At 42.3% G+C, this 14,346-nt stretch overlaps 2 protein-coding genes across 2 annotated transcripts in view; both read right to left on the bottom strand.

Moving 5' to 3' along the window:
* Positions 1 to 14,346, bottom strand: part of LOC309382557 (uncharacterized protein) — a gene marked incomplete at its 5' end in the record, with an annotated part of 35,333 nt that overhangs the window by 11,079 nt on the left and 9,908 nt on the right. Inside the window, one exon of the mRNA XM_081934194.1 lies at positions 435 to 2,494. Within this exon, the coding sequence (XP_081790320.1) occupies positions 435 to 2,494 (2,060 nt within the window). The remainder of the gene's footprint in view (positions 1 to 434; positions 2,495 to 14,346) is intronic.
* Positions 5,812 to 14,346, bottom strand: part of LOC309384833 (zinc finger protein with KRAB and SCAN domains 3-like) — a 57,983-nt gene continuing 49,448 nt past the window's right edge. The window contains exons 2-6 of the mRNA XM_081938647.1: positions 7,658 to 7,700; positions 6,715 to 7,311; positions 6,346 to 6,460; positions 6,165 to 6,232; positions 5,812 to 5,951 (exon numbers count right to left, since the gene is read on the bottom strand). Coding sequence (XP_081794773.1) covers positions 5,946 to 5,951; positions 6,165 to 6,232; positions 6,346 to 6,460; positions 6,715 to 7,128 — 603 coding nt within the window. The 5' untranslated portion in view covers positions 7,129 to 7,311; positions 7,658 to 7,700 and the 3' untranslated portion in view covers positions 5,812 to 5,945. The remainder of the gene's footprint in view (positions 5,952 to 6,164; positions 6,233 to 6,345; positions 6,461 to 6,714; positions 7,312 to 7,657; positions 7,701 to 14,346) is intronic.

Here is a 14,346-nt window from a genome sequence, read left to right as displayed (position 1 = left end):
AAGGACTACCTGGGTTGGCTGGCTAGCTATGGGAATGTAATATGCATCCACATTCCCCTAACACTGCTTTCTCTTAAAACTACTTGTTATGGTTCCGAGTAATGCTTCCAACCAATTCAAGACTTCCTCAAAAATCCAGTTTATTGGGTACATCATTTCAGCACAGTCAAAGGTAAAACCAACATTGAATAATTCCCACATTTTTGCTATAAGTAAAGAATTTTAATGGGAGGAGGTTTCGTGGTACCTCGGCTGAATGAGACAAACTACCTCTCCTGGTGTGTAAAGATGGAAATGTACCTGTGAAGTGGGGTGCTAGTGGTTGTGGATGATACTTACTAATCTACATTCTCCCCCGTTTGGATCATCTTATGGAAATAAGATTACCTCTTTGAGCAAAGGTCTTTCCACGCTCCATGCATTTATATGGCTTATCTCATGTGTGTTATCGTTTTGTGCCTTTTTAGTCCACTGCTCTGATTAAAGGTCTTTCCACATTCCGTACATTTAAATGGCTTCTCCCCTGTGTGGATCCTTTTATGGGAAATAAGTTGACCACTTTGAGCAAAGGTCTTTCCACACTCCATGCATTTATACGGCTTCTCTCCTGTGTGGATCCTTTTGTGTAATGTTAGGTAGCTTCTATGAGCAAAAGTCTTTCCACATTCCATGCATTTAAATAGCTTCTCCCCTGTGTGGATCCTTTTATGGGAAATAAGTTGACCACTTTGAGCAAAGGTCTTTCCACACTCAATGCATTTATACGGCTTCTCTCCTGTGTGGATCCTTTTGTGTATTATAAGGACACTGTTATGAACAAAGGTCTTTCCACACTCCATGCATTTATATGGTTTCTCTCCTTTGTGTATCATTTTGTGTCTTTTTAGTCCACCACTATGAGAAAACGTCTTTCCACATTCCGTACATTTAAATGGCTTCTCCCCTGTGTGGATCTTTTTGTGGCACCTAAGTCCATTGCTTTGAGCAAAGGTCTTTCCACACTCCATGCATTTAAATAACTTCTCCCCTGTGTGGATCCTTTTATGGGAAATAAGTTGACCACTTTGAGCAAAGGTCTTTCCACACTCCATGCATTTATACGGCTTCTCTCCTGTGTGGATCCTTTTGTGTACTGTTAGGTAGCTTCTATGAGCAAAAGTCTTTCCACATTCCATGCATTTAAATAGCTTCTCCCCTGTGTGGATCCTTTTATGGGAAATAAGTTGACCACTTTGAGCAAAGGTCTTTCCACACTCAATGCATTTATACGGCTTCTCTCCTGTGTGGATCCTTTTGTGTATTATAAGGACACTGTTATGAGCAAAGGTCTTTCCACACTCCATGCATTTATATGGTTTCTCTCCTGTGTGGATCATCTTATGGGAAATAAGATTACCTCTTTGAACAAAGGTCTTTCCACACTCCATGCATTCATATGGTTTCTCTCCTGTGTGGATCTTTTTGTGTCTTCTGAGTGCCATGGTATGAGCAAAGGTTTTTCCACACTCAATACATTTATATGGTTTCTCTCCTGTGTGGATTTTTTTGTGGATAGTAAGTTCATAGCTACGAGTAAAGGTTTTCCCACACTCCATGCATTTATATGGTTTCTCCCCTGTGTGCCTCAATGTATGGGAGATAAGGTTACATTTATGAACAAAGGTCTTTCCACATTCCATGCATTTATACGGCCTCTCCCCTGTGTGGATCTTTTTGTGGCAACTAAGTCCACTGCTCTGAGCAAAGGTCTTTCCACACTCCATGCATTTATATGGTTTCTCCCCTGTATGTATCATTTTGTGTCTTTTTAGTCCACTGTTCTGAGCAAAGGTCTTTCCACACTCTATGCATGCAAACAGCTTTTCCCCTGTGTGGATCTTTATATGGGAAGCAAGATACCTGAACTCAGGAAAGGTCTTTCCACACTCCATACATTCATATGAATTCTCTCTTGAGTGGATCCTTTTATGGAAAATAAGATTACTATATCTTCTGAACCTGATACCACACTCTCTGCATTTGTATAGCTTCTCCACAGTATGAATCCTTTCATGGGAAATAAGTTGCCCGCTTGTTCTAAACCATTTTCCACATTCCAAATATTTATAGGACTTCTCTTTTGTGTCAATCACTTTTGGAGAAGTAAGGAAGTTATTTCCAAGAGAAGCAATGAATGTCCCATTGTAATGTTGTCTCTTGTGTCTTATAGCGTCTTCTCCTTTGTTTTGGTTTGAATACTGTTCCATTACATGACATTTAGCTTTGATTAGCTTCACACCTTTAACAGTATATGTTTTCTTTATTTTCTCTTGTTGGGCAAGAAAATCTTGCATCGGAGCATCAATGGAAAATGAACTTTCCTGATTCCGATTGTTTGAATGGTTTCTCTCATGGCTTTCAAATACAATTCGAATTCTAAACTTCTCCGTTCCATCTTTAGCATTGATCACTTGCAACAGTTCACAGGAATCTTGATTCTCCTGGCCATTATTACCTTCGAAGCAAAAGACAAATGGAAATCATTAGAGGTTAGAGAAAGGTTAGAGAAAAAGATCAAACTATAGAAAGTGAAGTGAATTTTCCTGAAATTCCATTAGGTTGTATGTTTGCATGCTTACAGTGGTATGATATAGACATGGTGATTGTTGGATAGCCATTTGTCTGGAATGGTATAGGGTTTCCTGCCTAGGCAGGGGGTTGGACTAGAAGACCTCCAAGGTCCCTTCCAACTCTACTATTGTATTGTATTGTATTGTATTGTCTTGATTCATGAGTCCTGAAAGCTTTGAAAATATCTGGAAAACATGTCTTTCTTTACAGTTATCTATATATACGGAAATTTCACTCAAAGTCTGTTTTGAGTTAAGGAATAATTAGGACAAACATTCAAGGAGGAATTAGGAGAAAAATTAAGATTTATTGGAGTGGGTTAATTTCAGCAGAGACCTGTGAGAACTGAAACAATTTTGAAGCAAGCTCCTTGTTCCCCGGTGTACCTTGGAGCAGCTGCTCCATTGCGCCTGTCTGGTGGGAACCCCCACCCGACCTATTTCTTGATCTCACCTATGAGATTTTGGAGCAAAATACCTTGCTTGAAGTCTCCCCTTGGCTTGTAAATGCTCTTCGCACTGATACTGGAAAGGATGAGAGTCTTCAAGAACGGCTATTTTGCTGCCCTAAAATCAGATCGGCTTGCAAGGGTTCTTTGGCCGGATCTCGTACAGGCTTCAGTTCGCAGAGAATGGAGGCCTAAACTACTTTAGTGCGAGATCACATGAGACCTGTAGTGCAAGATCTCAGGCTAGTGATCTTGCACTGCAGTACTTGAGGCCTGTGTTAGGAGGTTGAGAGGCTTCAAGAATGGCTATTTCGCTCCTACAATGTCTCGTTGGCTTTAGATCATCTGGTACAGGTGTCAGTTCGCAGAGAATAGAGGCCTAAATTACTTTAGTGGGAGATCACACAAGACCAGTAGTACAAGATCTCTGGCTAGTAATCTCACATGATCTTGCACCGCAGTACTTTTGGCCTGTGTTCTTTTAACAACTGAGGACTGCACGAGATCCAGGAAAAAGATTTTGAAAACAAAGAGCCCCTCCTATTTGCAAAGCATTTTGCCCTAGATCTCGGGCAGTACTTGGCTAGCAGAGAACAGAGGCCTAAGTACTGTAGTGCGAGATCATGTAAGATCAGTAGTGCCAGATTTCCCACTATTGATCTTGCATATCTCTCATTACTTTACGCCTGTTTTTTTCTGCAAATGACCAAAGCAGGCCAAGGAGCAGATGGCTCGCTATATCATTGCAAAAATAAGTCACAGCGGGGTGGGATGGAGTTATAGGTAGGGCGAATGTAGTTGCAGCAACTTTGCTGTCATTCGTAAGTGTGAATGATGGCCGTGATGCCACAACATTCATAATTTCACGACGGAGTCTTAAGTACTTGGAATTGGGCTAGGTCGTATCTTGGAATGGTCATTTAGTGAACTGTCATAACTTGGGGATTACTTGTACGCTAGGATGCTCTGAGTCACACTGCATGAGGCAGTGTGAATTGGATTGGGAGGCAGTTCTTGAATTGGATTGGGAGAATGCTCTTCCATGGCCCAAGCATGAAAGTTCTCTTCCCACACAGTTTGGGTAGGTTTCAGAGGACATATTGTTAAGTAATTAAGCTCCCCGTTAGAAGAGCGAGTATGCAGAGAAGCGTAATGAGAGTGATATGGAATAACACGCACAAACCAGCATACAGAGACACCGAATAGTATAAAAATATAGCAGTTTACTATGTAGAAATATAGAGGTATTCAGAGTCCGGTTAACAGTCCAAGTCATACACGGTTCAGTAATTCAGTTATCAAAATAGTCAATCTAACACACAAAGTATAGCTAAACAGTAGCAAACCACAATACCTCAGTATACACCGATCAACGTCTAACAAAAACAGAGAGCTAACAGCCATTCTGGCTCCCTCTTATGGCTGCTTGAGGTAACAAACCAATTACATCTCTTAAGCATTTAAAGTAACAGTAATCATAGCTTATATACATTGCCAAGCCAAGCCTAGGGTTACATCCCTAACACATGACAACGCATTCTTCTCACATGACCTCCAGAGGACACATAAAAGCACACCCCCTTTTTCTCAGCCTCCACAGATAAGTTCAAAGAGAAATGGAAGAATACAAATAAGAAATGTCCCCAAAGCATCTAAGCAAAGAGACACTGACTCTTTCCTTCCTTGGAGTACAAGGACAGATCCTTTCCTTCTTTCTCACAAAAGATGATATTTTTTAGTGACTTTTATAAAATAAAAAACTACAATCTGTCTTCTTGAACACTCTGATTGGGGACTAGAAAACTCTTACCCAGAGAGACCACGTTCCTATGGTTTTCAAGCATGACTTCCGAATGCAGCGCTTTCTGGTCAGGATCCAGCTGAGACCATTCTTCCTCAGAGAAATACACAGCCACCTCCTCGAAGGACACAAGACTCTCCTGAACAAGGAAAAAAAGAACAGGAGGGTTTGCAATACCTGTTCATCTTCATCAATGATTTAGACAAGAGGATAGAAGCGCAACTCATCAAATTTGCAGACAAGACCAAATTGACAGGGATAACAACACTCCACTAAGCTCAATATATAGAAGGATCGACAGATTGCGCCTGATTTAACAAAATGAAAAACAACATTGAGAAATGTAAGGTTCTACATTTGGGAAAGAAAAACCAAATGCATGGGCATAGAATAGGTGATACTTGGCTCAACAGAAAGTGCAACTGGGATTTTGGAGTCCTAGTGGACAATCACTTAAATGTGAGCCAGCAGTGTGCTACGGTTGCCAAGAAAAACCCAACAGAATCATAGGCTGCATTAAGAGAGGGAGAGAATCAAGACACACTTCGAATATTGCATCCAGTTTTGGTTGCCACGATATAAAAAAGAGCTTGAGACTCTAGAATGCAGAGAAGAGCAACCAAAATGAGTAAAGTCCTGGAGGCTAAAACATATAAAGAACGGTTGCTGGAATTGGGTATGTCTAGTTTAAAGAAGGAGTTGGGGCCGGGGTGGATTGCTGGGGATTCGCATGGGTTCGGGTGATCCTCTAGTTAGGATTCTGCCCAGTTCAGAAAACCCCCAAATGCCACACTAGGCTTGCTCTGCCCCCCCCCCCGCCCTCTCCTCCCAGGAGTCTCCACATGGCCTGTTCAGCATGCCAGCTAAATTCATGGCCAGTGCAGAGTCTCGGGGAGGGGGGACAATGTCTTACCGAAGGTTCCGGAATTCCAGAAATAAGCCTGTTTCTAGCCTCTGGAGCATAGGAGAAATCACTTTTTGCCTGCCTGGGGGCTCAAGGAAAGCCTCTGAATCCTGGGGAGGGCGAACCCACTTCCCGCCATGATGGTGTTGGCCGACTAGCCACACCCACCAAGCAACAGGGCATCAAACCTGGCAGAAGAAGATAACCAAAGGAAGCTATGTTGGCTGACCAACTTGAACCTGGTATTCTGCTGTCCATGTTGTGGAGGAACACAAAAATAGCCCAGTCCAAATTGGGGGGGGGGGGGAATAGATGGAGATAGAAGAAGGAGAGAGCACTCTCCACACCCGCTTCATTTCCTGAAGGGAGAGTACAAATCTAATAACTTTTCCCTTTCTTACTTGATTGGGAGATTCAGCCGTTGTTTGATCTCCATCAGAAAAACCAGAAAACTTCATTCTTTTTTGCACTATAAGGAATAAATAATTTCAAAATGCATAATTACCAAAATAGGTAGTATTCTATGGAAGAGAAGAGCGCGCAAAGGTAAGACAGATGGGTAACCTGAGGATCTTCCATTACCTCCTGAGGTGTCCTGACTTTGATCTTCCCAAGGGATCCTCCTGAAAAATAGCTCCTGAGGGGGATTTGATGGATTTTTCTTTCCCTCAGGATCCCTGATCTCTGCACTGCAGCACTTCAAATAGGAGGAAGGAAAAAAGAATGAGAATTAATGTATATCACAAGACATAAAGTGGATTCTTATATCCAGAACACAACCTCAAAGCCCCCAATATCCATAAGTGTGGTTGAGTGAGAAAACAATGGAAGAATGTCTGACAAGAATTGGTGGGACATCACCACATATGAACGTCAGAGAAGTTTGGAAAGGAGGAGTAAAGTATTCAAACTCACTCTTTATTCCCTTTTGAGCTCCATAAAGTCTCTCACCTGCAACTCAACCTGCTCCTTTGGTTCCACCATCTGGCTCAGGAGGAAGCCTTCAGCCAGAGCCACCGCCTGGGAGCTGGTCTCTGCTCCACACTCCCGCACCCAGCCCTCCATCTCTGGGGGAAGGATAGCCAGGAGCTGCTCCAGAACCACCAGGTCCAGCATCTGGGCTTTGGTGTGCTTATCTGGTCTCAGCCATCGCCTGCAAAAGTCATGGAGTCGGCTGCAAAGTCCTCGGGGACCCTCAGCCTCCTGGTATTGGATGAAGTTCCAGGGCTGAACTTCTGAAGGGCGGATGGTTTCCTCCTCCAGGATCTTCTGCCCAGTCCTTGTCCAGGGCTTCCCCCCCTTCCCAGGCTGAGCAGCTGAAGGGCCTTTTCCGCTTCCCTCCTTGGCCAAAGGTTGTGTCTCCATCCTTTCTCTGTCGTGCAGAGCAACTCCAGGTGGGTCCAAGGACTCTGGTGGGTCTCCAGGTGCCTTTTCCTTCACGGGGCAATTTCTGGGGCTGCAGGACGGATCCCTGCAAGTTCTTCCACTCTTTGTTTTCCTCCCCAAGAGAAAAGTTTGATTTGCAAAGACCACAAATGGGTTCTGTATCTGAGATGGAAGGAAAAAGAAAAGCCAAGAATTAGAAAGTGGGATTTACACCCGCCCCCCCCCCCAACAACCTTCACCCAACCTGCCCGGAGCCCCAAGTGGGTTATCCCAGCGCAAGGCCGGGAAGGAGGCAGCTGGTGAAGCCGCCCTCCTCCTCTCCCCTTCCGAAGACAGGATAGGGCCCTCGGGGAGCCTGGTGCGAATCCTGCCTCCTCCTCGCCCGGCTTCACTCTGCAGGGAGAGGGCGGCTGGGGAACATGGGACCTGAGGTTGAAGCCAGAGGAGGTCCGGGCGCGGGTCTCTCCCTCCTCCACCTCCCTTTGCCTGGGAAGAACCCCCAACTCACCTGGGGCACATCTGGATCTTCCCCCGCCAGACTCTCTCGCAGCCTCTCCGCTTCCTGCGATTAAGGAGAGCGACAAGCGTTTCTGATGTCAATTCCTTCGCAGCCTCTTCTAGAAAGCTAGTCGTGACGATTACCCTCCAGGGGACCAATGGGGAAGCGCCAAGAGTTCCCTTGTCCCGGTAGAGAGCGCCCCCTGGTGGATTTGGTGCAAAGTGCCAGGATTCTAGAAAGGGCGGGAAAGAGGAAAGCAGGTGAGGCTGAGGGCAATTATAATGGTTATGGGAGTAGAAGGAAAGGCCCCTCTTAATGCCTCCCTGCCCACGAAAAGCTTTGTGGTTTCCAGAGGCAGCAATTTCGCCATCTTTCTCTCCTTCCTGTCCAGGAACCGTCTGTGGAGATGGAGAAAAATCTCTCTGGAGGATTTGAACTTGCTTCCCTCAAGAACAGCCGCCCTGAAGACTGGGCAGAGATTGAAGAAGGCCTGAAAAGAAGGCCAAATCCTGTCAGAAACAGCTGGGTGGTCAGAAGAGAAGGACGAGATGGCTCTCTGGGAAACACAACCTGGGTTTGCGGTTGTTGCACCCTCTGGCCTGAAGATGGGACACAGGCAGGGAAGCCGCAATGAGGAAAATTATTTTTATTTATTGATTTCTTTAATTGAATACATACAGCTGCCCTTCTCAACATATTCCCTCAACTTCTCAGCAAAGCGGGGAGCAAAACGGGCAGAGCCCCCCCCCCAGCCTCTTCTGATGAAAGAAAAGGAAGATGGTGAAAATGGAATGTACTTATAAGCTATGATGGGGAGAAAAACATTTTTACATAGGGATTGAGTAGGAAATTCTCCTCAAGAAATGTGACTAGGAAGCTTAAGCCCTTTAGAGAATTTAAGGCAGGGATATATCATTGGACCATAAATGAAAATATTCAACCACATTTGGAGACGACAATGACACAAAGAGGTTTGCTACAGTGAGCAAAACAAAGAATTTAAAATGGATGGAAAAAGTAGTTAACATCCATTTAAAAACAATGGAGGTTTGCTATTTCTTTACGTATCTATATCTTTTTTTTCCTGCAGTTTGACACAAAGTTTAATAATCCATATTTGAAAAACTTCAACCCATCAGGAGCTGAAATATCCCCCCCCCCACTTCCCAGGAAATGGGATGAGGGTAGAACAAGAAGCAATGGGTGGAAACTAATCAAGGAGAGAAGCAACTTAAACTGAGGATAAACTTCCTGACAGTTAGAACAATTAATCATTGGAACAGCTTGCCTCCAGAAGTTGTGAATGCCCCAACACTGGAAGTCTTTAAGAAGATGTTGGATAGTCATTTGTCTGAAACGGTATAGGGTTTCAATACAATACAATACAATAGTAGAGTTGGAAGGGACCTTGGAGGTCTTCTAGTCCAACCCCCTGCCTAGGCAGGAAACCCTATACCGTTTCAGACAAATAGCTATCCAACATCTTCTTAAAGACTTCCAGTGTTGGGGCATTCACAACTTCTGGAGGCAATTTCTGTTCCACTGATTAATTGTTCTAACTGTCAGGAAGTTTCTCCTCAGTTCTAAGCTGCTTCTCTCCTTGATTAGTTTCCACCCGTTGCTTCTTGTTCTACCCTTAGGTGCTTTGGAGAATAGTTGGACTCCCTCTTCTTTGTGGCAACCCCTGAGATATTGGAACACTGCTATCATGTCTCCCCTAGTCCTTCTTTCTCTTAAGCTAGACATACCCAGTTCCTGCAACCGTTCTTCATATGTTTTAGTCTCCAGTCCCCTAATCCTCTTTGTTGCTCTTCTCTGCACTCTTTCTAGAGTCTCCACATCTTTTTTACATCGTGGCGACCAGAACTGAATGCAGTGTGCCAAGTGTGGCCTTACCAAGGCATTATAAAGTGGTATTAACACTTCACGTGATCTTGATTCTATCCCTCTGTTGATGCAGCCTGCCTAGTTTCCTGCCTAGGTAGGAGGGGGTTGGACTAGAAGACCTCCAAAGTCCCTTCCAACTCTACTATTGTATTGTATTGAAATATGCCTTCTAACTCTGTTATTCTGTATATAATTCCAATAAAGCTGGAAAATAAATACTAATTAAACAGATTAGCATCCAAATTTATCTGGCAGGGTAAAAATGCAAGAATAAGACTGAAACTGTTATAAGACTCTAATAATAGAGGCGGCTTTGAGTTGCCAGCTTGGGAGTTATATTACCAGGCATCTGCACTTATGTGGCTAAAAGAATGGATAAGTTTGAGACATAGACGACTATTAACTTTGGAGGGACATGATTTGCACCTAGAGTGGCATGGCGTTCTATGGTATGAGAAAAATAAAATACATACATATTTCCAAGGACACTATATTAGAAGTGCTGTTTTTAGTATGGGCAAAAAAAAGGGAAAAACACTACTTGAAAATACCAGTCTGGCTCTCCAGGATGGCACTAATACATCCAAATGTGATTGATACAGAAAAAAATCATGATACAAAGATATTCTGAATGGGAAAAGGGAATTGAAAAGCAAACAGGAACTGAATAGTCAAGGGATAGATTCAGTGGCGAGTTTCAAAATTTTTTAGAACCTCTTCTGTAGGTGTGGCCTGCTTTGTGGGAGTGGCTTGGCAGTCATGGACTGGGTGGGCATGGCCAACTTGTAAAATGTGGTGAAACTCCCTTAACAACACTCTTGCTTAGCAACCAAAATGTTGGCTCTGGCATTTGAAGCACGCAAGTCTTAAAGCTGTCGAGTTACAAGACCCTTGCACCCCTAACCCTTTAGAAAAAAAAACCCCAGGGGTGTTCAAACTTGACAGCTTTAAGACTTGTGAACTTCAACTCCCAGAATTCCTCTCGTTCTTCATCTTGATGATGTGCGGAAGGGCGGTGGGAGGGAGCTGGAACCGGTTCTAAACGGCACTCTAGATTTGTGGAACCTCTTCTATAGAAGAGGTTAGAACTGGCAGGAACCCACCCCTGGATAGATTTAACATGGTGGCCGCATATACAAATACAATCGAGATGAAAAAGCTGCTAAAACATCATTTTTATAAAGAACCAACAGAATTGGACCAGATCCTTAAAGGAACTGATGAGAAATTAATAAAAAAAATATATAACTGTCTACTGAGTATTAGAATGGAAGAAGAGCAAATAAAAGTAAAATGATAGTGTGGGCTAAAAACTTTGGTTATTCTAAAGCAGTGATGGTGAATCTTTTTCTTATGGCATGCCAAATTGTGTATGCGTGCATGTGTGTGCCAATTCAATCCTCCCCGCCCACCTGCACATGCAACACCCCTCCCCCCATGCACGCACACACAATTTGTTGAAGATAATAATAATAATAATAATAATAATAATAATAATAATAATAATAATAATAATAGAATGTGCAGAAATGGATAGATTAACCCTTGAAATTAAAGGCAAGGAAGACACGGGATGTTTTGAAATATGGGATTCGTTTCATCAATGGTTAACTAATAAAAACAGAAGTTAGAACATTTAAAATTATAAGAGAAGGACCAACTTTACTGGGATGGCTTATTACAATAGGTTTTTTTAAATTAATATTAATTAGTATCAATGTATTAACATGAAAAAATACTATTATTTGACTATTAATGAATATTACTATTATGATTATTGCTCAAACTAATTGCAACCAGACAACCCAGTTTATATAGACATTGAAACTGTTGCTTTCTATATATAGCAAAAATAAAATAATTTAAAAAAAGCCTCCGAGGTCTTGGCGCCCTTAAAAATCCAGTTTATTGGGTACATCATATTGGCACGGTCAAAGGTGAAACCAACATTGAACAATTCCTGCATTTTTGGTATAAGTAAAGAATAGAATTATGTCAAAATAATAAATACCCCCACTCATGTCACAGGTCATGTTAGCCAACCAAACATGAATTTCACAGCACTCCCTCCTGCCATTGTTGGGCATGGTGATTTGACCTTGGTTCTCAGCAGCCTTATCGTTGTTTTGTCTGGCACACTGGAGGAAAACATTCTACATTCTATAAATGCCCTTCCCGCAATAACTATGGCAATAAGAAAAGAAACAAGAAAAATATGGTTTCAGCTAGACTCGTTTTGAGGGTTGACACTACTTGCTTTATCACTCTGTGTGTGGAGGAAGGTTGAAACAGACACAAAGGTATCTCCACAACGCTAGAACTATTCTGTATTTTAATACATGAGTTCAAGCAGGACTTTTTTACACAACTATGTGAAAAGAGTTACCATGATAACTCCAAAAAAATAAAGATAACTCCAAAAAAATAAAGATTGTGGCCAGGCAGCTGTTAAGGCATTAGAACTATCTGACAAACTGAAAGACAAAAAAGATAAGTATAAAAAGTGGAAAGAGGGGTACATAACTAAGGCAGAATATCAGCAAATAGCCCGAGCATGTAAAGATGAAAGCTAAGGCTCACAATGAAGAAAGGCTTGCCACAAAAGTAAAAATTAACAAAAAAAAGCTTTTTCCAACATGTTAAAAACAAGAAAAGAGTTAAGGAAACAATTGGTCCATTGCTGGGAGAAAGTGGCAAGAAGGTGACAAGCAACAGGGAGAAAGCAGAACTATTTAACTCATGTTTTGCATCTGTCTTTACACAAAGGGATAAAACAGTCCAACCTATCAAAAACAGCACCACAAAAATCAGATTAGGAACACAAGTTGAAATAGGGAAGAAAATGGTAAGCGAGCACCTGTCTACCCTAGATGAGTTCAAATCACCAATACCGGATGGATTACACCCCAGGGTTCAATATGGAAAAATGAGGAAACAGATTGCTGGGGAGCATATGCTGACTTCATAGACTGCTCAGAGTGCCGCAAAGCATTGTGGAGTGGTATATACGTCTAAGTGAAATTGCTATTACTATACAGTTTCTCCTGTGCATGGATCCTTTTATGAGAAGACAGACTATGATTCCAAGCAAAGCTCTTTCCACATTCCATGCACTTATATGGCTTTTCCACTGTGTGGGTTCTTTTATGGGAAACAAGATAACTGCGTTGTGCAAAGGTCTTTCCACATTCCATACATTTATATGGCTTCTCCACTGTGTGGATTCTTTTATGGGAAGCAAGATAACTGCGTTGAGCAAATTTCTTTCCACACTCCATACATTCATACGGCTTCTCCCCTGTGTGGGTCATCTTATGGGAAGTAAGATGACCTCTTTGAGCAAAAGTCTTTCCACACTCCATGCATTCATATGGCTTCTCCCCTGTGTGGATCTTTTTGTGGATAGTAAGTCTAATGCTCAGAGCAAAGGTCTTTCCACACTCCATGCACTTATAGGGCTTTTCTTCTGAGTGGATCTTTTTATGGGAAGCAAGATAACTGCGTTGAGCAAAGGTCTTTCCACACTCCATGCATGTATATGGTTTCTCTCCTGTGTGGAGCTTTTTGTGGATAGTAAGCCCTCTGCTATGAGTAAAGGTTTTCCCACACTCCATACATTCATACGGCCTCTCCCCTGTGTGGACCATCTTATGGGAAATAAGATGATCTCTTCGAGCAAAGGTCTTTCCACATTCCATGCACTTAAATGGCTTTTCCCCTGTGTGGCTCTTTTTGTGGATAGTAAGTCTACTTCTCAGAGCAAAGGTCTTTCCACACTCCATGCATTTATACGGCATGTCTCCTGCGTGGATCTTTTTATGGGAAGCAAGGTAACTTCGTTGAGCAAAGGTCTTTCCACACTCAATGCATTTATGTGGTTTCTCTCCTGTGTGGGTCATCTCATGGGAAATAAGATTTCCTCTTTTAACAAAGCTCTTTCCACACTCCATGCATTTATGTGGCTTTTCCCCAGTGTGGATCTTTTTGTGGATAGTAAGTCTACTTCTCAGAGCAAAGGTCTTTCCACACTCCATGCATTTATATGGTTTCTCCCCTGTATGGAGCTTTTTGTGGATAGTAAGCCCTTTGCTATGAGTAAAGGTTTTCCCACACAGTGTGCATTTATACGGCTTCTCCCCTGTGTGGATGATCTTATGGGAAATAAGATGATCTCTTCGAGCAAAGGACTTTCCACATTCCATGCATTTATATGGTTTATCTTGTTGGGCAAGAAAGTCTTGCATCGGAGCATCAGTGGAAGATGAGCTTTCCTGATTCCAGTCATGGGTTTCTAGTTCCATTCGAATTCCAAACTTCTCCATTCCATCTTTGGCATTGATCAGTTGGAACAGTTCACAGGAATCTTGATTCTCCTGGCCATTATTACCTTCAAAGCAAAAGAGAAATGAAAATGATAACAAGGTTAAGGAAAAAGATCAAACTGTACCAAAGTCAAGTGAATTTCCTTCTGAATTTTTCTGCAATTCCATTATGTTGAATGTTTACATACTTACAGTGGTGTGATATAGACTTGATGATTTCTATATTCATGAGTTCTGAAAGCTTTGAAAATATCTAGAAAATATCTGTTTCTTCATAATTATCTCTATATATGAAAATCTCACTCAGTCAGTTTTGAGTTAAGGAATAATCAGGGGAGACATCCAAAGACCAATTAGGAGAAAACTTAAGATTTATTGAAGTGGGTTAATTTCAGCAGAGACCTGTGAGAACTGAAACAATTTTGAAGCAAGCTCCTTGTTCCCCAGTGTACCTTGGAGCAGCTGCTCCACAGCATCTGGCGGGAGGGC

The sequence above is a fragment of the Natrix helvetica genome (assembly GCF_964273705.1).
Source record: "Natrix helvetica genome assembly, chromosome: 1".
Classification (NCBI taxonomy): Eukaryota; Metazoa; Chordata; class Lepidosauria; order Squamata; family Natricidae; genus Natrix; species Natrix helvetica.
The sequence above is the reverse complement of the archived record's forward strand: the minus strand, read 5'-3'. Positions and strand labels throughout refer to the sequence as shown.